The sequence below is a fragment of the Delphinapterus leucas genome, chromosome 4 (genome assembly GCF_059928025.1).
Source record: "Delphinapterus leucas isolate spDelLeu-1000000601 "Yukka" chromosome 4, BTC_Dleu_Yukka2, whole genome shotgun sequence".
Taxonomy (NCBI): Eukaryota; Metazoa; Chordata; class Mammalia; order Artiodactyla; family Monodontidae; genus Delphinapterus; species Delphinapterus leucas.
The window spans coordinates 108388746-108415403 of NC_143132.1; the positions used below are offsets into that span (position 1 = coordinate 108388746).

The following is a 26658-nucleotide window of genomic DNA, read 5'->3' on the forward strand; positions in this document are numbered from 1 at the left end:
GCCACACTGAACTCTTTCCTGTTCTTCTAAAATGCCAAAAGTACCCCTACCTCAGGCTTTAAAAGTTGCTGTTTCCTCTGCTTGGAATGCTCTCCCCCTAGATAATGCATGGATTCACTGTCTTTTCAGTTTTCGTTCAAATGTCACCCCAGTGAGGCCTTCCCTGACCACACTATGTGAGATTACAACACTCCCGCCAGCACCCTCTATCTCAATCCCTGCTATTTTTCTCTCCCTAACATTATCATCCATTAAAATACTATATAACTTATTTATTTATCTTGTATATTACCTGTCTCTTCCCACTGAAATGTTAGTCCCATTAGGCAGGGATTTGTTCTGTTTTGTACATTAACACATCCCCAGCTCCTAGAACAGTGTCTAGCACATATAATATTGTGTTCAATAAATATCTGTTCAATTAATTAATGATTAGATTTTAAGTGCTGCAAGGGCAGTGGTCTTTTTGCAGTGCTTAACACAGAGGTCGACTCATAGCACATGCTTAGTGAATTTGTACTGAATTACATTTGAACCAATTTCATTATACAAATATAACCTTGGGAATACCCTAGTGGTCCAGTAGTTAGGACTCCGAACGTTCACTGAGGATGGCACGGGTTTAATCCCTGGTCAGGGAACTAAAATCCCACAAGCCGCACAGCATGGCCAGGGGGAAAAAATAAAATAAAATTTATTTAAAAAAACAAAAATAACCCTAATTTTAATAAAGATGAGAAAAATAAAATTACTATGCTCTAATGAAACATTATTAAAATAGAAATCTACTAGTACATTTTACTACTTTTCTATCAATTTTTAGTAGAATGAGCATTCTATGAACTTTGCTTATACAAGCAATAGCATCTTCTCTTGTTTCATGCAGAACATTGTACTGAGCACCTGCTCTATGGCTAGCACCAGGAATACAAAAGGGAAGAGTCTCAGGCCCCATTCAGGGAGAGGGCTCTGGGCCACAGAACGTGGTTTATATGCTAGGCCTAGGGCAGCTCTGTCTTTCTGCAATGATGGAAGTGTTATATATCTGTATCGTCCAGTATGGTAGCCCCTAGCCACACGTGGCGGTTGAGTACTTGGAATGTAGCTAATGTGACTAAGGAAGCAAATTTTTTATTTTAGTTAATTTTAATTTTAAAAGCTACATGTGGCTAGGGACAACTGTATTGGACAGAGCAGCTCTAAGCCAAAGAAATAAAATGCAGAAGAACTATGGCCCCTACAGTGGCAAACACTAAGTTTTGATTTTTATCCTGCCAAAATGTATTCAAGAGCTGCTTAGGGTCGGGTTAAGAAAGGGAGGAACTAGCGTGTATGCATGTATGTATGTGTGTATGTATCTATGAGTATACATGAGTCTGTATATGTTTATTGATACCCATGGAAAACCAAGGACTAAAAAAAGAGATAAAAAGATTCCCTTGCTATCTGGCACAGCATAGGAGCTTGGAAATCTTAATTTTCTTGTATTCTTATGTCCTTTCCCAGTATGATTCAGAAGACTATTTGGGGATCTCAGATCCCAGGTCAAAAGGGCCACACAAGAAGAGGGAAGATACATGAATAAGAAACAAGATGAAGAAAGACATCCTCCCCCAAAAAATGTCTTGAAGAAGCAAAGAAAAACTGCTGGCTGTCCTGACACCCACTTATAGCTCTCTCTCACTCCTGCTGCTTCCTCCAGAAGATTCACATGGAAGATTAAATTGCCAATGTTCTTCCACCACCCTATCGGTTTACTGTAACACTACTGATAAACACTAAACTGGAATATCAAAAGCCCTACAGTTCTTCTCTCCTAGAACTAATATTTCATTAAGGGTAAAAAGTTCAGCAGTCTGGTAAGTGATGAGGTTTCCCCAGTGCTTCTCTAGGTGTTATCTTTACATTGTGTAACCAGGGCACCCTGTCTCTAGCTTCTCTTCTAAAATGTTCAGACCTGCAGTTCTGCAGAGCAAAGCCCACCTGTTGCTATAGGAAGTGGAGGAATTAAAATTGTAATAATAATGAATAATGAATAATAATTCAGTATTAATAACAGTAATAACGAAAATAACAGCTTTTTATCTGGAGTAAGTACTTTACAACCAAATCTTCAAACCTCATATCCACTGCTTTCCAGAACGATTTTGAAAACAATTTTTTTAAAGAATTTTGAAAGTTATGAAACTCACCCTTTTCTCCTATAATTTCTCAATAAAGGATTTTTTGAATGCTATATTAAAACTTATTGACATGTCTATGCACCCATATGTGTATATATATATATATATATATATATACTATATTGGAAGCTAATGTTCCTTACATCAAGTTATATTATGAACTTGTAAATCCTACTTCGCATTTTTGACCCTGGGAATAAATAAGAAAAAATAAGGAAGAAGAAATAAAGTTCCTCCAGAACTATGGTCAGAGAGGGAAGGGAAGGACTTCTGGGTTGTCCCAGGGTAATGGTAACTACTAAACTGTGAATCTTTCCACACAGTCTCTGAAAAACACCATACAGATTTAAAAGAAAAAAAGAGTAAATAAAACCACACATGACCACAACTTCAGCATCATAAAGAGCCTGAAAATATTATAAATTTCAAAGTAATTATAACTAGATAAATAGCCATTAAATTCCAGCAAGGCCACCTCTATAGCTCCCTCCTCATCCCTAGGTGTATGGGAAATGATGGAACTCTGGGGAAACTGTGCAGAAAAGAGTAAGGGGGAGCAGACAAGCTAAGGTTATTGGAGAGTAGACAAAACATTCTTAGAAAGAAAATGTCAGGCTATAGGGCAAGGTCTTGAAGGTGGGACTCAAAGCGATGGTTTCACCCCTGCAGTGAGACCAGAAAGTATACAGAGGGAGAAGCGATAGAAAGGGTAAAAAGTAAGAAAGGAAAATTAAGAACTCCATAGAAACAAGAGTGAACCATAAAATCAAAAGACAAGATAAGCCTTCCCTTTCCACACAAAAGTCATCTCTTAAATAAATTGCTCTGCACTCTACTAACAGAAGAAGGCAGTCTTGAAATAGAGACTTGTGATCCACCTAAAACCCACATCCTTGTCCATAGAAACAACTAAAGATAGAATTGTGCCTCCATATAAGTTTACTATAGGAGGAAAACAAAAAATGAAAATCGAAAAATTCCAGCAGAAGAGGATGTGGAGAAAAGGGAACCCTCCTACACTGTTGGTGGGAATGTAAATTGATACAGCCACTATGGAGAACAGTATGGAGGTTCCTTAAAAAACTAAAAATAGAATTACCATATGATTCAGCAATCCCACTACTGGGCATATACCCAGAGAAAACCATAATTCAAAAAGGCCCATGCACCCCAATGTTCATTGCAGCTCTATTTGCAATAGCCAGCAAATGGAAGCAACCTAAAAGTCCATTGACAGATGAATAGATAAAGAAGATGTGGGGAAGATGGCGGAAGAGTAAGACACGGAGATCACCTTCCTCCCCACAGATACACCAGAAATACATCTACACGTGGAACAACTCCTACAGAACACCTACTGAACGCTGGCAGAAGACCTCAGACCTCCCAAAAGGCAAGAAACTCCCCACGTATCTGGGTAGGGCAAAAGAAAAAAGAATAAACAGAGACAAAAGGATAGGGACGGTACCTGCACCAGCGGGAGGGAGCTGTGAAGGATAAGAGGTTTCCACACACTAGGAAGCCCCTTCGCGGGCGGAGACTCTGGGTGGTGGAGGGGGAAAGCTTCGGAGCCGTGGGCGAGAGCACAGCAACAGGGGTGCGGAGGGCAAAGCGAAGAGATTCCCGCACAGAGGATCGGTGGCGACCGGCACTCACCAGCCCGAGAGGCTTGTCTGCTCACCCGCCGGGGCGGGCGGGGCTGGGAGCTGAGGCTTGGGCTTCGGTCGGAGCGGAGGGAGAGGACTGGGGTTGGCGGCGTGAACACAGCCTGCAGGGGGTTAGTGCGCCACGGCTAGGCGGGAGGGAGTCTGGGGAGAAGTCTGGACCTGCCGAAGAGGCAAGAGACTTTTTCTTCCCTCTTTGTTTCCTGGTGCGAGAGGAGAGGGGATTAAGAACGCTGCTTTAAGGAGCTCCAGAGACGGGCACGAGCCGCGGCAAAAAGCGTGGACCCCAGAGACGCGCATGAGAAGCTAAGGCTGCTGCTGCCGCCACCAAGAAGCCTGTGTGCGAGCACAGGTCACTGTCCACACCCCCGTTCCGGGGAGCCTGTGCAGCCCGCCACTGCCAGGGTCCCGGGATACAGGGACGACTCCCCCGGGAGAACATACAGTGCGCCTCAGGCTGGTGCAACGTCACGCCGGCCTCTGCCGCCGCAAGCTCGCCCAGCACTCCCTGACCCTCCCTCCCCCCGGCCTGAGTGAGCCAGAGGCGCCGAATCACCTGCTCCTTTAACCCCATCCTGTCTGAGCGAAGTACAGACGCCCTCCGGCCACCTACACGCAGAGGAGGGGCCAAATCCAAAGCTGAGCCCCTGGGAGCTGTGAGAACAAAGAAGAGAAAGGGAAATCTCTCCCAGCAGCCTCAGAAGCAGCAGATAAAAGCTCCACAATCAACCTGATGTACCCTGCATCTGTGGAATACATGAATAGACAACGAATCATCCCAAATTGAGGCGGTGGACTTTGAGAGCAAGATTTATGATTTCTTCCCCTTTTCCTCTTTTTGTGAGTGTGTATGTGTATGCTTCTGTGTGAGATTTTGTCAGTATAGCTTTGCTTCCACCATTTGTCGTAGGGTTCTATCCATAGGTTTTTTTTGTTTGTTTTGTTTTTTCTCTTAATTATTTTTTTATTTTAATAACTATTATATTTTATCTTACTTTATTTTATTTTACTTTACCTTCTTTCTTTCTTTTTTTTGTTCCTTCCCTCCTTCCTTCCTCCCTCCCACCCTCCCACCTTTCTTTCTTTCTGTCTTTCTACTTCTACTACTTCTTTCTTTCTACTTTTTCTCCCTTTTATTCTGAGCCGTGTGGATGAAAGGCTCTTGGTGCTGCAGCCAGGAGTCAGTGCTGTGCCTCTGAGGTGGGAGAGCCAACTTCAGAACACTGGTCCACAAGAGACCTCCCAGCTCCACATGATATCAAAAGGTGAAAATCTCCCAGAGATCTCCATCTCAACACCAGCACCCAGCTTCACTCAGCGACCAGCAAGCTACAGTGCTGGACATCCTAAGCCAAACAACTGGCAAGACAGGAACACAACCCCACCCATTAGCAGAGAGGCTGCCTAAAATCATAAGTCCACAGACACCCCAAAACACACCACCAGACGTGGACCTGCCCACCAGAAAGGCAAGATCCAGCCTCATCCACCAGAACACAGGCACTAGTCCCCTCCACCAGGAAGCCTACATAACCCACTGAACCAACCTTAGCCACTGGGGACAGACACCAAAAACACGGGAACTATGAACCCGCAGACTGCAAAAAGGAGACCCCAAACACAGTAAGAGAAGCAAAATGAGAAGACAGAAAAACGCACAGCAGATGAAGGAGCAAGATAAAAACCCACCAGACCTAATAAATGAAGAGGAAATAGGCAGTCTACCTGAAAAAGAATTCAGAATAATGATAGCAAACATGATCCAAAATCTTGGAAACAGAATAGACAAAATGCAAGAAACATTTAACAAGGACCTAGAAGAACTAAAGATGAAACAAACAACGAAAAACAACACAATAAATGAAATGAAAAATACTCTAGATGGGATCAATAGCAGAATAACTGAGGCAGAAGAACGGATAAGTGACCTGGAAGATAAAATAGTGGAAATAACTACTGCAGAGCAGAATAAAGAAAAAAGAATGAAAAGAACTGAGGACAGTCTCAGAGACCTCTGGGACAACATTAAATGCACCAACATTCGAATTATAGGAGTTCCAGAAGAAGAAGAGAGAAAGAAAGGGACTGAGAAAATATTTCAAGAGATTATAGTTGAAAACTTCCCTAATACGGGAAAGGAAGTAGTTAATCAAGTCCAGGAAGCACGGAGAGTCCCATACAGGATAAATCCAAGGAGAAACACACAAAGACATATATTAATCAAACTGTCAAAGGTTAAATACAAAGAAAACATATTAAAAGCAGCAAGGGAAAAACAACAAATAACACACAAGGGAATCCCTTTAAGGTTAACAGCTGATCTTTCAGCAGAAACTCTGCAAGCCAGAAGGGAGTGTCAGGACATATTTAAAGTGATGAAGGAGAAAAACCTGCAACCAAGATTACTCTACCCAGCAAGGATCTCATTCAGATTTGATGGAGAAATTAAAACCTTTACAGACAAGCAAAAGCTGAGAGAGTTGAGCACCACCAAACCAGCTCTACAACAACTGCTAAAGGAACTTCTCTAGGCAAGAAACACAAGAGAAGGAGAAGACCTACAATAACGAACCCAAAACAATTAAGAAAATGGGAATAGGAACATACATATCGATAAATACCTTAAATGCAAATGCACTAAATGCTCCCACCAAAAGACACAGATTGGCTGAATGGATACAAAAACAAGGCCCATATATTTGCTGTCTACATGAGACCCACTTCAGACCTAGAGACAAATACAGACTGAAAGTAAGGGGATAGAAAAGGATATTTCATGCAAATGGAAACCAAAAGAAAGCTGGAGTAGCAATTCTCATATCAGACAAAATAGACTTTAAAATAAGGACTATCAGAAGAGACAAAGAAGGACACTACATAATGATCAAGGCATCAATCCAAGAAGAACATATAACAATTGTAAATATTTATGCACCCAACATAGGAGCACCTCAATACATAAGGCAAATACTAACAGCCATAAAAGGGGAAATCGACAGTAATACATTCATAATAGGGGACTTTTAACACCCCACTTTCACCAATGGACAGATCATCCAAAATGAAAATAAATAAGGAAACACAAGCTTTAAATGATACATTAAACAAGATGGACTTAATTGATATTTATAGGACATTCCATCCAAAAACAACAGAATACACATTTTTCTCAAGTGCTCATGGAACATTCTTCAGGATAGATCATATCTTGGGTCACAAATCAAGCCCTGGTAAATTTAAGAAAATTGAAACTGTATCAAGTGTCTTTTCCAACCACAGCACTATGAGACTAGATATCAATTACAGGAAAAGATCTGTAAAAAATACAAACACGTGGAGGCTAAACAATACACTACTTAATAACGAAGTGATCACTGAAGAAATCAAAGAGGAAATCAAAAAATACCTAGAAACAAATGACAGTGGAGACACGACGACCCAAAATCTATGGGATGCAGCAAAAGCAGTTCTAAGAGGGAAGTTTATAGCAATGCAATCCTACCTTAAGAAACAGGAAACATCTCGAATAAACAACCTAACCTTGCACCTAAATCAATTAGAGAAAGAAGAACAAAAAAACCCCAAAGTTGGCAGAAGGAAAGAAATCATAAAAATCAGATCAGAAATAAATGAAAAAGAAATGAAGGAAATGATAGTAAAGATCAATAAAACTAAAAGGTGGTTATTTGAGAAGATAAACAAAATTGATAAACCATTAGCCAGACTCATCAAGAAAAAAAGGGAGAAGACTCAAATCAATAGAATTAGAAATGAAAGAGGAGAAGTAACAACTGACACTGCAGAAATACAGTAGATCATGAGAGATTACTACAAGCAACTATATGCCAATAAAATGGACAACCTGGAAGAAATGGACACATTCTTAGAAAGGCACAACCTTCCGAGACTGAACCAGGAAGAAATAGGAAATATGAACAGACCAATCACAAGCACTGCAATTGAAACTGTGATTAAAAATCTTCCAACAAACAAAAGCTCAGGACCAGATGGCTTCACAGACGAATTCTATCAAACATTTACAGAAGAGCTAACACCTATCCTTCTCAAACTCTTCCAATATATAGCAGAGGGAGGAACACTCCCAAACTCTTTCTACGAGGCCACCATCACCCTGATACCAAAACCAGACAAGGATGTCACAAAGAAAGAAAACTACAGGCCAATATCACTGAAGAACATAGATGCAAAAATCCTCAACAAAATACTAGCAAACAGAATCCAACAGCACATTAAATGGATCATACACCATGATCAAGTGGGGTTTATTCCAGGAATGCAAGGATTCTTCAATATACGCAAATCAATCAACGTGATACACCATATTAACAAATTGAAGGAGAAAAACCATATGATCATCTCAATAGATGCAGAGAAAGCTTTCGACAAAATCAAACACCCATGTATGATAAAAACCCTGCAGAAAATAGGCATAGAGGGAACTTTCCTCAACATAATAAAGGCCATATATGACAAACCCACAGCCAATATCGTCCTCAATGGTGAAAAGCTGAAACCATTTCCACTAAGATCAGGAACAAGACAAGGCTGACCACTCTCACCACTCTTATTCAGCATAGTTTTGGAAGTTTTAGCCACAGCAATCAGAGAAGAAAAGGAAATAAAAGGAATCCAAATCAGAGAAGAAGAAGTAAAGCTGTCACTGTTTGCAGATGACATGATACTATACATAGAGAATCCTAAAGATGCTACCAGAAAACTACTAGGGCTAATCAGTGAATTTGGTAAAGTAGCAGGATACAAAATTAATGCACATAAATCTCTGGCATTCCAATACACTAATGATGAAAAATCTGAAAGTGAAATCAAGAAAACACTCCCATTTACCATTGCAACAAAAAGAATAAAATATCTAGGAATAAACCTACCTAAGGAGACAAAAGACCTGTATGCAGAAAATTATAAGACACTGATGAAAGAAATTAAAGATGATACAAATAGATGGAGAGATATACCATGTTCTTGGATTGGAAGAATCAACATTGTGAAAATGACTCTACTACTGAAAGCAATCTACAGATTCAATGCAATCCCTATCAAACTACCACTGGCATTTTTCACAGAACTAGAACAAAAAATTACACAATTTGTATGGAAACACAAAAGACCCCCAATAGCCAAAGCAATCTTGAGAACGAAAAACAGAGCTGGAGGAATCAGGCTCCCTGACTTCAGACTCTACTACAAAGCTACAGTAATCCATACAGTATGGTACTGGCACAAAAACAGAAAGATAGATCAATGATACAGGATAGAAAGCCCAGAGATAAACCCACGCACATATGGTCTCCTATTTTTGATAAAGGAGGCAGGAATATACAGTGGAGAAAGGACAGCCTCTTCAATAAGTGGTGCTGTGAAAACTGGACAGGTACATGTAAAAGTATGAGATTAGATCACTCCCTAACACCATATACAAAAATAAGCTCACAATGGATTAAAGACCTAAATGTAAGGCCAGAAACTGTCAAACTCTTAGAGGAAAATATAGGCAGGACACTCTGTGACATAAATCACAGCAAGATCCTTTTTGACCCACCTCCTAGAAAAATGGAAATAAAAACAAAAATAAACAAATGGGACCTAATGAAACTTCAACGCTTTTGCACAGCAAAGGAAACCATAAACAAGACCAAAAGACAACCCTCAGAATGGGAGAGAATATTTGCAAATGAAGCAACTGAGAAAGGATTAATCTCCAAAATATAGAAGCAGCTCATGCAGCTTAATAACAAAAAAACAAACAACCCAATCCAAAAATGGGCAGAAGACCTAAATAGACATTTCTCCAAATAAGATATACAGACTGCCAACAAACACATGAAAGAATGCTCAACATCACTAATCATTAGAGAAATGCAAATCAAAACTACAATGAGATATTATCTTACACCAGTCAGAATGGCCAGCATCAAAAAATCTAGAAACAATAAATGCTGGAGAGGGTGTGGAGAAAATGGAACCCTCTTGCAGTGTTGGTGGGAATGTAAATTGATACAGCCACCGTAGAGAACAGTATGGAGGTTCCTTAAAAAACTACAAATAGAACTACTATATGACCCAGCAATCCCACTACTGGGCATATACCCTGAGAAAACCATAATTCAAAAAGAGTCATGTGCCAAAATGTTCACTGCAGCTCTATTTACAATAGCCCGGAGATGGAAACAACCTAAGTGTCCATCATCGGATGAATGGATAAAGAAGATGTGGCACATATATACAATGGAATATTACTCAGCCATAAAAAGAAACGAAATTGAGCTATTTGTAATGAGTTGGATATACCTAGAGTCTGTCATACAGACTGAAGTAAGTTAGAAAGAGAGAGAGAAATACCATATGCTAACACATATATATGCAATTTAAGAAGAAAAAATGTCATGAAGAACCTAGGGGTAAGACAGGAATAAAGACACAGACCTACTAGAGAATGGACTTGAGGATATGGGGAGGGGGAAGGGTAAGCTGTGACAAAGTGAGAGAGAGGCATGGACATATATACACTACCAAACGTAAAGTAGATAGCTAGTGGGAAGCAGCCGCATAGCACAGGGATATCAGCTCGGTGCTTTGTGACCGCCTGGAGGGGTGGGATAGGGAGGGTAGGAGGGAGGGAGATGCAAGAGGGAAGAGATATGGGAACATATGTATATATATAACTGATTCACTTTGTTATAAAGCAGAAACTAACACACCATTGTAAAGCAATTATACTCCGATAAAGATGTTAAAAAAAAAAAAGATATGGTACATATATACAATGGAATACTACTCAGCCTTAAATAATAATAATAATAATGCATTTGCAGCAACATGGATGGACCTAGAGACTGTCATACTGAGCAAAGTAAGTCAAACAGAGAAAGGCAAATATCATATGATATCACTTATATGGGGAATCTAAAAAAGGCTACAAATTAACTTATCTACGAAACAGAGATAGAATTACAGATGTAGAAAACAAACTTATGGTTACCAGGGGGTAATGGCGGGGGAGGGCTCAATTGGGAGGTTGGGATTGACATATACATACTACTACATATAAAATAGATAACTAATAAGGACCTACTGTATAGCACAGGTAACTCTACTCAATACTCTGTAATGGCCTATATGGGAAAGGAACCTAAAAGAGTGGATATATGTATATGTATAACTGATTTACTCTGCTGTACACCTGAAACTAACACAACATTGTAAAGCAACTATACTCCAATAAATTTTTTTTTTTAGAAAGCTTAAAATAGAGCTACCACATGATCCTGCAATCCCACTCCTGGGCATATATCCAGAGAAAACCATAATTCAAAAAGATACTTTCACCCCAATGTTCATTGCAGAAAGAGAAAGACAAATACCATATGATATCACTTATATGTGGAATCTGAAATACGATACAAATGAACATATCTATGAAACAGAAACAGACTCACAGATACAGAGTACAGACTTGTGGTTGCCAAGAGGGAGGGGGGTGGGGGAGGGAAGGATTGGGAGTTTGGGATTAGCAGATGCTAACTATTGTATATAGGATGGATAAACAACAAGGGCCTACTGTGTAGCACACGGAACTATATTCAATATCCTGTGATAAACCATAATGGAAAAGAGAAGTATATATATATATAACTGAATCACTTTGCTGTACAGCAGAAATTAACACAACATTGTAAATCAACAATACTTCAATAAAATTTTTGTAAAAATATTCCAGTAAGTTAAAATTCCCCTCTAAAACGTACATACACAACCATTAAGCAGAAGAATACTGTAACACTTTAAATAGATATCCTAGCACTTCAATTAAGTATTCTCAGAAAAGCACTTGTAGATGTCAAAAATATCTCAAACCAGATATTTTAAAATTTAAAACATCAATGGATATAAGACTGGAAGAAATGAAAAAAGTTCATTTATCTCAGGAAAGAAACTATTTCAAAAATTAAGATAAAAGTCACAAGGTGTTCAAAATATATATACTTGAGTAAAAAGTTAATAAGGGGCATTCAATAAAGGCAGGAAAACAATAAAGAGAATAAGGATGAGATAAAGAATAAAGCAAAAATTATCAGAAAGAAAGTGAATAAAAGGAAGAGACAAAGGAAGTCAAACATTTTGGAGTACTTGAAGAAGGAAAACAAAATCATAGAACTAATATTTAAAACTATAATAAAAAAAGTTCCAAAAACAAAAGATCTGAACCTATATATAGAAAAGATATGTATTTTATTCGGGAAAATTAACTTGGAATAGCCAGCTCTAGGTTTCTGATATTCCATAGCACCTAAAAGAGTATAAAAATGCAATTCTCTATATATATAAACAAAATAAGATGTCAGAGTAACTAACCTCTGATGATTCGTTGTTCCAAAATATTGTCACATTCTTAATCATCACGAGTTCAAATTTAGAGTTTGTGAATATATATTCTCCAACCTTCACAAAGGCTATCTCTCCATTATCATCTAATTGCCAATTTAGAATATCATAGTATCCAGCCACATCTCCATTATCATCAACTTCTATTCTCATTCCATTATGGGTTGTAAACTTAAGTGTCTTCAAATAACACATTAACTAGAAAAAAAGGGGGAAAAACAACAGGGAAAAAAACAATTTTTAAAAATTTGATTGCCTAGAAAACAGGGTTTATAAAGAAAATAATCTCAAAACTCCTATCTAATTCATGGGACTGAATTTTTTCCTATTCCTCTATACCTTTGCTGTCTAATACAACAGCTCCTAGCCACATATGACAATTGAAATCTGAAAAGTGGCTGGCCAAATTGCGATGGGCTATAAGGGTAAAATACACACTGGGTTGCAAAAGTTAGTTCAAAAAAATGTAAACTCTCTCCTTAATAATTTCATGTAATTATTTTTATATTAAGTTATCCTGATTATGACCAAATGTTAAAGTATTATTTGGGGTTAAATAAAATATATTAAATTTAACTTCATCTGTTCCTTTTTATTTTTTAATTTGGCTACTATAAAAGTTTTAATTACCTGTGTGGCTTTTAAATTTCTATTAGACAGTACTGATCTATACCAAGGTAAAGTGATGCCTAATATTTCCTAATACCTACAAACCTAGGGAAGAGAGGATATTCCCTCTTAGATTTCTTCACTAATAGGTACCAGTCTACCCTACTACCATCATTCCCTTCCCTGCATGTCAGGTGCTAGAGACGGGAAGATCAAGACCCATTCCCCACCCTTCCAAAGTTCACAGTCCAGTAGAAGGGCTAGACAAATAAACAGGTACTAATGGTAAATTCAATGTACTCTGTGTTGCTGATGTGGAAAGAGTGTTGAGAGGGCATAGATGAGGGAGTGGCTAACTAACTGCCTTAGGAAAACTGAAGGAGGTTTCCCCAGGAAGTAGCCATCTGAGCTGGGTTTTAAGAAAACTTAGGCCTTCCCGCTCCCTAATCCTGACGCCAGAGCGGCGCCGGCCTCAGAGGCTGAGGAGACGGGGAGGAGGTCACGGCGGCTGGAAGATGCTGCACTTTGGCGTAAATTGCTATCCATTAATGATCGTTTCTCAGACTCAAGTTAGAAGGGAGAGTTCAGATAAGTGAGGCCGCCATTGCTGCTTTGAACAGCTCAGAAGGGGAAAATGGATTTATCAGGAGTGAAAAAGAAGAGCTTGCTAGGAGTCAAAGAAAATAATACAAAAGTCCAGCACTGGGGCTCCTTCTCCTACCAAGCGCAAAGACGGCTCTGATGAGAAGTCCAAGAATCGCTCTAAAGATATGGGGGCCACCAAGGAGTCGAGCGAGAAGGATGGTGACAGGGATAAAACTCGAAAGAGGCGCAGCGCTTCTAGTGGTAGCAGCAGCACCAGGTCTCGGTCCAGCTCGAACTGCAGCTCGGGCTCGAGCACCAGCACGGGCTCCAGCCGCGGCTCCAGCTCATCTTCAGCATCGAGCCGCTCAGGAAGTTCCAGCACATCCCGCAGCTCCAGCTCCGGCAGCTCGCCTGGCTCTCCCAGTCCTTGTCGGCGCGGGCAGGACAACAGGCGGCGTTCCCGCTCCAAATCCAAACCACCCAAAAGAGATGAAAAGGAAAGGAAAAGGCGGAGCCCTTCGCCTAAACCCACCACAGTGCACATTGGAAGGCTCACCAGGAATGTGACCAAGGATCATATCATGGAGATATTCTCCACCTATGGGAAAATTAAAATAATTGACGTGCCTGTAGAAAGGATGCACCGGCATCTGTCTAAAGGCTACATATATGTGTAGTTTGAGAATCCAGATGAGCCCGAGAAGGCGCTGAAGCACATGGACGGAGGACACATCGATGGCCAGGAGATCACTGCCACCGCTCTGCTGGACCCCTGGCCTCAGCCACCTCCCCCGCCCCCCGGCGATTCAGCCCTCCCAGGAGAATGCCGCCACCGCCTCCCATGTGGCGCAGGTCACCCCCACGGATGAGGAAGGTCGCGTTCCCCTTGGCGCGGTCCCCCCGCCGCCGCAGCCGCAGGAGCCGCTCCAGCTTCAACTCCTCCCGATACGCAGGGCCACTGAAGCTCTGCCCTGTGACTTGGACTCCCATCCAACTCACTTTTGTCACTTTTCTAGACGAAGGAGGATCGGTAGGAAAGAAATCCCTCACTCAGAGGCAGGCTTCGAAGGTGAAGGCAGTACCTGCTACATTTCCCCTGGCGGCAGAGTTCCGGCTGCAGGAGTGTTGTTGGTTTGGGGTCGTGCTTATAAAGATGCCCTCCAGTTTTCTGGCTAGAAAGCTTCCACAGTTCCTGAGAGTCAGTTAGTGACAAAGCCAGCAGGGATGAGCAGGGGGCTCCAGGAGGTGGTACAGCCCCAGCCTGGGAGCATGTTTTCCCACTCCACAGGTGACCTGGGGCCGATCTGGTGGCCTGCTCGTGCTCTATCCTGTTGGCCTGCAGGGTCCCACAGGAAAGGATGTGATTTTACGCAGCTGTCGTTCCAGTTAGCCTGACCCTGCTCCTCTGCTTGAGTCCTCTTCTGACCTCTAGGGCCTAATACCCCAAATGGTTCTTTTCACGTGTACTCATGTGCGTGCACACACACATCTCCCTTTCTCTCTGAAACTCGTAAGTTGAGAGCCAGCTCTGTCGGGTCACCACAGAAGCACCCCACCCCCACGTTGTGTTGGTATTCATGGTGGTCCTGCAAATTACCTTGGCAATGTGTACATTGCTTTTTTGGCTTTTATTGTACAGTCAGTACTATACATTTTCTGTTTTGAGTTTTGTAACTTTGTGGCATTTTAGATAATATTGTGTTTGTACTTTGTTGTGTAGAGAAAAGAATTGTGTTGATAAACCTAGGATTAGAGTGCAGCTCAGAAAAAGAAAAAAAATAGTAGCAAGTTGCCTGACAAATACTGGAATCAAAGAGATTCTAAGCCACGGGAATAATATGTGAGACAAGGGTGTGCCAAAGAGGCCATTGCTAAGAGTACAAAAGTGGATGGAGCTGATTGTACACCTACAGAATAACTTCATAGACATAAATAGGAACCCCCTAACAAAATAATACCTCTAGTACTCTTGCTTTACCCAGTCAACCTTAGCTGGGGTAAGAGCATACGTTCTTTAGTATGAAGGTAACCAGTCTGCACTGAGATATATCCTGTGCCCGTGGTCTTTGTCAGCACCACATGCTAGACTTATGTCTCCCAACCAGAGGGCCCAGTCCAATCCCTAACCCTCCACAAACCAGAGAAACAACATAGCAGAAAGAGCCTGAATTATGGTGTATGATGATTTGGAGTCATATTTTGGCTCTGTCAAATGACATAACCTTAGGCAAGTCATATATCCTAACTAAGCATTAGTTTCCCAGTCTGTAAAAGAAGGGAAATCATCCCTGCCCTACCTCTGTCGTAGAGATTAAGGTAATATAGCTAGAAGCTTTTAGTAAGTCAGTATACAAAGGTAAGTATTATAATAATCACCATCTACCAGTAGGGCTACTCCAGGTCACTTGCCCTTTTATCTCTCCCTCTTTTACTGTATGCTATTCTCAGTCAACATGAAATCTACATCAGAGTTCACAACAGGGTGACTTTTACTGCCAAGTCCACTGGGGAGAGGCATATTTTTCTTTCTCAGTCTTCAGAAGACTCAAGCAAGGAAATTTTCAAAGGCTGCAACCTTACAGCCTTTCCATAATTCCATCTGTTTATCACCATTGGATGGTAGGACAGTTCCCTACCACGAGGCATGAAAAAGAATTTAGAAATGTCCAAATAAACCACAAGAGTAAAACGGTTTTACATATATATATATATATATATATATATATATATATATGTTCTGACCAAGTCTGCTAATGAGATAAGCTGAGAAAAATGATTATGGAGTGCATTATCATTTTGGTTTTAAATAAATCACAATTTTTTACTTTTTGATGCATTTATGAAGCATCTTTAAATGTGCCTATTAACTCTCTCTACTGTGAGGTCTTACTTTTCAGTTTTTACTTACATCATTCCGGGAGTGTGTCAAAGAGCATGAATTCTCCCTTGGACTACACCACCACCATTCACCCTAACACTATGTGGTCCCTTGACCCTCCCTAAAAACTCTTTTCTCTGCAATCCTAACACATATTTGTTGCTTTTTGAGCAAATTTAAATTGTAATATTGAAATCTTCAAATAACAAATTAGAGATTGTTGTTTACCATATAAAAAGATCCTTTTTGTTAAAAAAGTACTCAGAGGATTTCTTTTAAAATGAAAGAACTCACCTATAGCATAACTTAATTTCTCATTTTGAATTTACCACAATTTCCCTAGTACCGATGAACAACTTAGTACTCAGATCTTGCTTTCTAAATTCCATTCTCCAGTAAATGGAAATAGGACTCTGGGGAAATGGTTACTTCAAGACTGGGGCAGAGAAATACAACACAATACAATACAAATTGTCCAACCTGGAGAATTTTGAGCAACAAAATGCGTAATGATAGCTATGAATTATTATACTCATAGAACAGTATATCCATGAGTCCATGTGATGCAAATAAATTAGTGAGGGAAAAGTATAATTCCATTTAATAAATGTAAAAGGAATGAGGGAAATAGAAAAAAAAACACCATTTTAAAAATAACACAGTAATAGTTGTTTCAGGCAATAATCATCATCAAAGGATGCTAAACTTTGTGGATCAAAGCATTACGTAAAACAATATTTTCAGAGCTTCAAAATATTGCCTCACAATGCAATTATTAATTACAAAGGGAAACATAGTAACTTTATAATGGAAAAACATGGTGACATCACTGTCACTAAGTAATCAAAGTTAATGTCACCATTAATGAGACATAGTGACATCATGTACCTCCTGATGAGACATAGAAAAGGATACATATCACCTTTACAGTATTATAGCCATAAATGCATAACCTAAATGTAATCATGAGGAAAAAAATTAGACAAACATAAATAGCTGTCCAGTACTTATGAAAAGTATCACGTTCATTAAAAAAAAAAGGAAAGAATGAAGAACTGCCACAGATTGGTGGAGGCTAAAGAGATACCAAACTAAGTGCATCGTGGGATCAATTTGAAAATAAAAATAAAAGTGAAGATGCAGTGGTTCCAGCCACTGTGGACCCTGTTGGGACAAGCAATTTGGTGTTGCTGGAAAATAAAGTGGTGAGGGTCATGGAAAGAGCAATGGAGTCAGAGATGCTGATGGCATAGATCGTAGAGGGCTGACAGTGTCAGACCAGGGATGCTCATGCTTTATCCTTTATAGGAGAGGGGAGGTGCTGAAGGATGTAAGCAGAGGAGCCCTCTGATTAGGTGTGCATCTTGGTGAGACCATTAGGGTTTGTGTGTCCCAACATGAATTGCTGGGACGTCAGACCTGAGACAGGAGATGTGAGAGCCAATCTCCAAGGTGGTCCTAACAATCTTCACCTCCTGGCCTTCACACCCTAGCATGGCCCCTCTGACACTGCACAAAGACTACATCTTCCAGTTTCCCTTGCAGCTACGTGTGACCATATAACTAGATCTCGGCTAATGGGATGTAAAGAGAATTGTACGTAATTTCCAGGAAATGTCCTTAAATGGAGCCATATACGCATCTTTGTCCTTTCTCCTTCCTGCTGGTTAGAGTGTGGACATGATGGTTGAAGCCCAAGTAGCCATATGGAATTATGAGGTGAACGCACAGATTCAGAGTGATGAAATGACAAGGTAGAAGGAACCTCAATCCCTAAGCCACTCTTTCAGTCCCAGAATGCTAACCTCCAAACTTCATTTACGTGAAGGAAAAAAACCTATCTTGTTTAAAGCACTGTATGGGGGCGTTTTTCTATCATTCACAGCAAACCTAATAATAACTCTGTTAACAAATGGAAACTCTAAAATGCCCATTTAGGTAACATAAGCAAGCCATTCTTTTAGGGGGCACGTGATAAAATCATGTCTATGAAGTACAAAAACAGATCAATGGTTTTAATTGTATGAATGCTTTTTATGTCAAACTATATCATGAAGTAAAACAAACCACAACTTACCTGCCAAGGCTCAAAATCAGTATATATGCACAGGTGTTTCCTGGAATATATGGCCAATGTCCTTCCTCACATCTACTTAGACGATCCAGGGCATATGCCATAGAATACACAACTTGGTTGACATTGTGTGTAATTTTTAGCTGAGACACATCCAGATAGGTATTTTTAAGATCTTCCAACTTCTCCTTTCCAGTATAGAATTTATGAGACATGGCGTGTCATCTGTCCTCTTTACCAGTCATATTCACTCTATGGTCAGTGTTGTATGGAACACTACTATTGGGCCAAGTACAGTTAAAAGCAGTTTGCCAAAATTCAATGGTCAGTACATCATTTGGATCCTTGCCAGGATTTACATCATAAAGAAGTTCTTTTAATCCCAGTATATCAGCTCTTGGTATTGAAAATCCAATACTTCCACCAAAATACGAGAAATATTCAGGCTTTGCAATGAGAGCGAAGGCGATCCAGGCTTCACTCGCTATCCATGTTCTGTCAGTTATGTTATGGTAAACCATTTCCAGCATGAAAGGACTTAGGTCAATATCAGATGCATGGAGCACAATGACTCTGGCAGTGGAGTTCGTTATAGCATCAATAGCTTTTTGCACTTTCTCATTAGAATGGACTTTGGGAACGGTTTCGGAGAATGCAACACAGAGGGTGACACTCTCCATTTTTTCCTTAAAAACCTTTACTCCGTAATTTCCACAATCATCGTCAGCTGCTATGTGCCTATCCAGACCCAACCAAAATGTGGGTAAGTTGTACCATGGCCTCCGGCTGGATCTTATCACTGGCTACTGTGTGAAGATAAGATGGAAATGTGTCACTAAGAAGTGAGGAGGTAGAGGCGTAACCCACCTGCAACTGAAAATATTCATGCAGTTATTAGAAAGCAATAGCCAAACCTCAAATTACACAACCTTTGAGTATCTGTATTGGAGAAGGAGGGAACTTAACAGTTCTCCCTTTATTCTCACACCCTTCCAGAGACAAAAGGACTTCTACTCCTCTCCCTGCTCCGTGGGTGGTGGGGACTGTTAGGGGGAGCACTTTGGGCCTCCCTATCCACCCTTTTCCCACCTCACCCCACCCCAAGGTAGCTGGAGGAGCTAATTATTAAGGTGATGACATTCAATGCACCACTTTTCATACTCAGGGTCACATACTCGGAAAGGGAGGTGACCAGTTCTTTCATCTATGTTTTCTTGAGACTAGGTGTGTGATTCAAGCCATCCAGGCTCTTTCTCTGATCTAACTCGTCACCCATACAGATGATGGAGTAAGCAGACTCACAATCTATTTGTCAGGCCCAGTTCCTCTTTTTCTTTTCTTTTCTTTCTCTCTCTCTCTCTCTCTCTCTCTCTCTCTCTCTCTCTCTCTCCATCACCACTGCTTTCTCTCTTTTTCTCCTCTTCTCTTTCCTTGTTTCTCTCTGCCGGGCCTTCTGGGTATTTAAGTCCTAAGACTTAGACTGAGAAAGACGGTAGGAAACTCCACTTCCACCTTAGGTTTAAGTCTTATTCTCCAACAGAGTTACTAGAGGCCATCATTTTATAGGCACTTGCTAGATAAACGAAGAGGTATTTTTCTCATCTTGCCAGTGGTCCTTGTGCGTATTTTCTATCAGTGAGAACTTAAAAATGAAAGTAGAATGGCCAGTAACGTGAATTTCTGACAATCTTACATACATTTCTGCTGTACCTTACTCTCAGCCTCAGCGACTCTGCAATTGAGAAGATATGTCACATTCTCTCCTATCCCATCCCATTGCCATCCCATGTTATTACTGCATCACTTCCAATAAGACCTCCTATATTATAATTACATAGCTCCATGATTGCCAATTCTTTCATAAGTGACAGTTTATTCCTATTTTTCTTTTTATCCTTTGTCCTATCCTCACTCCACTGGCTAAAGTTTACATTCTTCTTTGGAACCTCCCAAGCACCAACATCATGGAAGCCACATGTAGGAAAGAATCTCATTTACGAAGCAGAGATACCCGATTTCTAATTCCGGCTACATAATCAGTGTAAGATTGTGGATACTAAAACCTGCTGAAATCAGTTTCCCCATGAGTGAAATCAGGGTTATGACATCTACATTTTAAGGTTGCTCAGCATATTAAATGAGACAACACACGTGAAAGTGTCTGTTGTATGTAAGATTTCTTTTACCCTCTTTGCAGATTTACTACAAGACTTAAATGAGAAGATCTATCTAGAGGTTTCTAGCAGGTGCCTGGACCACAGTCGGTATTTGGTGGAAAGCAGAGCTCACAGCAGCAGCAGTTTGTCTAAGCTGCATGAAGCCCACATTGAAGGTGTTGGCTGTGTCACCTGACCCCTCCTCTTGGTTCTGTTCCTCAGTATTACCCTGTCCCCCCTACATTTGTATTTGCAGCTTTATAAAGACACACTTTGTAAATGCCACTTTTTAACAATCATTTTAACTTCTCCCATTACTTCTGTAACACAAATAAGCTTAATCATCCTTCACATTAATAAGTCCTGACGATATTTTTGTGAACCACCCCTGGAAATAAATATAGAGCTTTACTTATATTTTCTTTTCTTTTCTTTTTCTTTTAACATATTTATTGGAGTATAATTGCTTTACAATGGTGTGTTAGTTTCTGCTGTATAACAAAGTGAATCAGCTATACATATACATATATCCCCATATCCTCTCCCTCTTGCATCTCCCTCCCACCCTCCCTATCCCAACCCTCTAGGTGGTCACAAAGCACCGAGCTGACCTCCCTGTGCCATGCGGCTGCTTCCCACTAGCTATCTATTTTACGTTTGGTAGTGTATATATGTCCATACCACTCTCTCACTTCATCCCAGCTTACCCTTCCCCCTCCCCGTGTCCTCATCCATTCTTCCTAATATCACCTGTTCTTAGGTTGAAATGTGTCACTGTCCCTGAATTTAAAATAATCTGTAAATTAGCATCCCAGCTCATTTCAGTATGTTAGCGTATGAACAAAAAGGGTCATGATTAATAAGTATTAATAAAGGCCAGAAACAAAATGAGTTCCTTATACCATCTATCAATCAATCAGCAAGTATTTCTCAATCACCTACTCTGTACTTCACCCAGTGTTTTCGAGTGTATTGCCTACTGAGATGTCAACATACAAATCACTAGGTCACAGTCTCAAGCTCAAAACTAAGGCAGGATCCTAAGGGATGTAGAACAGTCTGAAATCACTAGTCACACTTGCTGAGGCCAGACTGAACAGAGTAATTAGGGGCGTCAGCATTACCACCATCCTGTTTGTCTGTGTAACTTATCCCAGCCTCACCTGAGCACCTAGCGTACTCTTTGCAGCAATTTTCACATACCTTGTGTCTCTTTATAAGTTAGTGCCCAGGACAATATTCTGAAATACCTGAGGTAGGTAATACAACCCTAGAATTCTTGAAGCAGCAACTGAGAAGGATGATCCACCTGCTCCAACAAGTCCTGCCAGCACTGCCCCGGTGCTGCTTCTAAAACTGGGCTTGTTTTCTTCCTGCCCTGTGAGGAATACCAATGCCGCTTCCATGGATTTGGAGATGGTGAAACAGGTATCAAAGATCTGATAGCCCAAAATGATGTTGGGCAAAATATTCTTCCTTTCATTAATCTCCCTGATGGTGTGGATCATGGTTTTCATCCAGCGGAATCACCGGAAGTTGAACCTGAAAAGGAAAAAGGTTTTGTAAGGCCTTAGTCAGTGGGTGGATCTGTGGAGGCGAAAGCAGCTTTTAGCTGGGATTGGTGATGAGGGCATTTTGCCAAAACGTCAGGGGGCACCTGCCTTGTGTGAGCATGTTAATATTTCCTAAAAAGATACTGCAATTTAAAGGGTTCAAGTATGAATCATATTCATTATTGATTGGTTTGGGCTGGGAAGCATCTTTTTGGACAGCTGATTATCTCTTTTCACAAAAATATTCTTATATTCGCAATTCTCTCCACCACGCAGAACACGCAATAATTCCTCAATACATTTTTCCCCATTCATTGGAAGTCCCCGGTACCCTATGAGTCTCCTTTCCCTCTTCCTTACCTTCCTATAGGTTTCTCCTGGTTTCTTCTATATGTTAATTATAATAATAAAAGTTTTGTAAATACATGAAAATACTTATGACAGGACTATATAAAAGCAGTACAAAATATTTATATATACGATATATGTTATGACTCCAATAGATAATTTTTCCTGCCATGATTTGATTGTTAGTGTTGAGCTTTTTCAATTAAGAAACATCTCTTTCCTATCACTCTTACATTTAACCATGAATGAGATGCCTCCTCCTTTCCATTCCCTAGGCACAAAAAGGAAAAGTACTTCCCTTTAGTCCATCAGCACATTTTTTTTCAATTTCTTCTCCATTAAAAATAAATATTCTATTTCCAACTCTCTTTCTTTCTTCCCAGTTTTAACCAAACTTTAACCTATTTGAAAGCAAGGACCTCAAGGATGTTTTCTCTTAATGTCCTCTGTAGCTCTAGTATCTAACTACCTATCTTCTACTGAATATTTTTTTTTTTTTTTTGCGGTACGCGAGCCTCTCACTGTTGTGGCCTCTCCCACTGCGAAGCACAGGCTCCGGACACGCAGGCTCAGTGGCCATGGCTCATGGGCCCAGCCGCTCCGCGGCATGTGGGATCTTCCCGGACCAGGGCACGAACCTGTGTCCCCTGCATCGGCAGGCGGACTCTCAACCACTGCGCCACCAGGTAAGCCCTCAATAAATATTTTTGAATTAAATATCTAATAGCACATAGCTCTGTTGGCAGATTAGATTTTTCCTCCATGTCTCTTTAACTGGGTTTTTTAGTTTAGTTTAGCTTTGCCTTTTATTCAAGACGTAGTTACTGAGTTGCACTGGTGCGAGACATTATAAATGCAACAGTGAAAAAGATAGGCACTGCAGTGTCTAGGCAAAGAAACAGAAAAATAGCCATGCACAAAACGATAAACACAGCGATAGGGGTAGACATAGGGACCAGCAGTTAAAGGGGTGGGGAACCTTGTCCTGGGGGACCTAACAGCCAAGCTAAGTCTTGAAGGGTAACATAAAAACAGGGGACGAATGCTGCAAGTACAGGGCACGGTATGTGTGAAGGCATGACAACAAAAGAACCTAACATTCTAGGAATGGGAAGATCAGGACACTTGGAGAACAGGGTAGGAATAGGTATGGCATGGGAAGAGGAGACTGGAGAATCAGGAGTCTGAACATGAAGGGCTTTATCGTCCTAAGACAACTGGCCTCTAAATTTACACGGATGGCCATACAAATTGGCATACACATTTTTGAAATAAATATAGCAATATCTTTTTTAAGGTGAGAGAGTAATACATTTCAAGAGCTAGAAAATGTTCACCTGCTTTGAATCAATAATTACACCCCAGAGAATTTATCTGAAGGTATTGTTCTTCCCAAAAGAAAAAACTAGGTACGTTCCAAACTGTTCATTTTAGAATTATTTATAATATTGAAAAATTGGAAAGAATTTACATGCTCATTATGGTACATTGACTTGATAGGAACATTTTCCATCATTAAAAAACTATAATTAGAGAAATTACACTGCAGCATGCATATAATATGAGGTAAAACAGTCTGTATGCAACGTTGTTTCTATACTATAATTAAAACTACACATAAATTATGTGAACACTTGGATAACTATCAACAGGTAAAAATTTTAAATGGGTACTGAAAGGGTGGGATTTGGGATGATTTTTCTTTCATTTGTTGATTTCCATTATGATACTCACAGTACCATTATACAATGCATACCTTTTGTTCCGCAGAAAATTTCTCTAAATCCTAACTTTGTTTAGATCAACCAAAACAAGAATTAAAATACTCCCTTCTTCCCTCCATTTCACTGTCTTCTCTGCTCCGAACAACATTTTCAAAATAAAAGTCTTCCTCTTCTGTTCACTTTGGCTGATGGCCAACCAAAACTAGTATCCCGTTAAAATTGTGGGTTTCAGAATGAGACTTCTCCAAACTCCAACTTGCATATCTAGATCAGTTATAGGTAAACGTTAATGACATCAAAATGAAATTGTTATCCGATTACGCCCAGCTCCTGAGTACCACCTATCCAGGCCTCCCATGAGGGCTCTCCCATTGGGAGGGAGGCTAGGAGAACATTGGAATTGGGTACAGATAGATAGAAACTGTTGATGGTTATTGGTGAAAAGTCATTATATAGCTCTAATTTTGAAGAAGATATATCTAAAAATGTAAATATGGAATGTTATTAATATCCAATAGATATGTGTAGGATGGATTTAAGTGCTGGGAAAGTTTTAGGCTTGTATGGTGTGAAGATGAGCAATTTGGGTTTCAGTCAACAAGCCGGGAGACAAGCAGAATCCCCGCAATGATGCCTTACATTACTGATCCACATTCAGGACAAGGAACTGGCTTTTTAGATGCCCTGGATCATGTGAAACAAGTTTCATACAAAACATGAAGAATCAGAATGTCATCAGACTTCTCAGCAGCAACACTGGCAGTCAGAAGATGCCGAAGTAACCTTTTCAAGGATCCTCAGGCTTTGAGTGAAAGTCAAGATGGAGCAAGCACACACCACCCGCTCTCTCCCACTGATTACAATTAAGATCCCTGGACTGAACATATAAAGCAACTATCAGACTACTCTGAAAATTAAATAAGAACAGAGGACTAGAGATGGAAATCAAAATATCCCTGGGGACTTCCCTGGTGGCGCAGTGGTTAAGAATCTGCCTGCTAATGCAGGGGACATGGGTTCGAGCCCTGGTCCAGGAAGATTCCACGTGCTGTGGAGCAACTAAGCCCGTGTGCCACAACTACTGAGCCCACTTGCCACAACTACTGAAGCCCGCGTGCCTAGAGCCCGCGCTCCACAACGAAGAGTAGCCCCCACTCGCTGCAACTAGAGAAAGCCTATGCGCAGCAACGAAGACCCAACGCAGCCCAAAATAAATTTTTTTTTAAACCCAAAATATCCCTGATACAGTGAATTATTTTTTAAATGGGACATACTTACTTCTCACCACTGTGTCAATCACAGTGGATATACCAAACTATTTTTTAATGAGAGGGTGGATTTTTACTAAAAATATGTATATTGGCCTTTCTATTTTACTTTGCTAGGAAGATAACCTTCAGAAGCTCCAATGAAGGGTGAAGAACAAGTTAAGTGATTCCACTGATGAAATATGAGTGTACTATACTGTGACAAACTCTGGTTTTCATTTCATGTTATTAAAGATTGAATCAGTGAAAACTTCTCTGATAAATAATGAATTGACTCTAAATAATGTAGCCATGAGCAAAAGTGCTTCTTTCCCACTTCCCTTTGCTTTACTGTGAGAATGGAAAAGAATTAGAAGGTCCAGGAAAGAGTTAAGAACAGACTGACTACAATCCTTTCCTTTTGCCAACAGTTTATCCACCCCTTTAGTGCTATTTCAAATATGTAGCATGAAATATGACCAAAGGGAAGGAGTTATGATCAGTAAAGATTTAGTTGTATAAGAAGTTGCCAAAATTTTTACAGCATGCGTTTGTAATTATAATTACCACGCAGCATCATGGAAGTGATTAAGATATGATGTAAAATGCCCAATATAAAACTGTGTCCATGCTATTGCCACATTATGAAAAAATTACAGTTGCATTTATATAAAGGGCTGAGAAAGAATATATGGAAATGAAAGGAAAGAGCTGCTTTGTTATGGTAGTAGAACAGTGTGGACAGTAATTTTCCTTTAATTTCTGGCATTCTTTTCATATCAAAAGTGTGTGTGTGTTTCACACCCAGAAATATAACCCATGTTTGCTTTTCTTACAACGGATTCCTTGCAAATTCAGATTATCAGTCATGGATCCCACTTCTTGACATGACAATTTTTGGGATGAGGGGAGTAGGGTAGAAGCCTTCCAACTGGAGGAATCTTGCTATGAACACTAGCTCATAAATAAATCAGCATTCCAACACTGTGTATTTTCACCTGGGGAGACTTTAGTCTAATGACAAGTCAAAGTAAAGCTGCAACACTGCACAACTCTACATCATGCTTCTCAAACCTTAATGTGTACATGAATCATCAGGAGGTCTTGTCAGAATGCAGATTCTGATTCAGCAGATGTGGGATGCAGCCTGAGATTCTACATTTCTAACAAGCTCTTAGATGATGCTGATGCTGGTGGTCCACAGACCACCCTCTGA

At 40.2% G+C, this 26658-nt stretch overlaps 1 protein-coding gene and 1 pseudogene across 1 annotated transcript in view; one reads left to right on the forward strand and one right to left on the reverse strand.

Annotated features, from left to right (window-relative positions):
* Positions 1–26658, reverse strand: part of LOC111171791 (vomeronasal type-2 receptor 1-like) — a 96246-nt gene that overhangs the window by 8058 nt on the left and 61530 nt on the right. Inside the window, 6 exon segments of the mRNA XM_022567634.2 lie at positions 12239–12466; positions 18418–18437; positions 18440–19147; positions 19150–19179; positions 19182–19281; positions 21821–22112. Of these exon segments, the coding sequence (XP_022423342.2) occupies positions 12239–12466; positions 18418–18437; positions 18440–19147; positions 19150–19179; positions 19182–19281; positions 21821–22112 (1378 nt within the window).
* LOC111174823 (RNA-binding protein with serine-rich domain 1 pseudogene) lies at positions 13135–14669 on the forward strand (annotated as a pseudogene).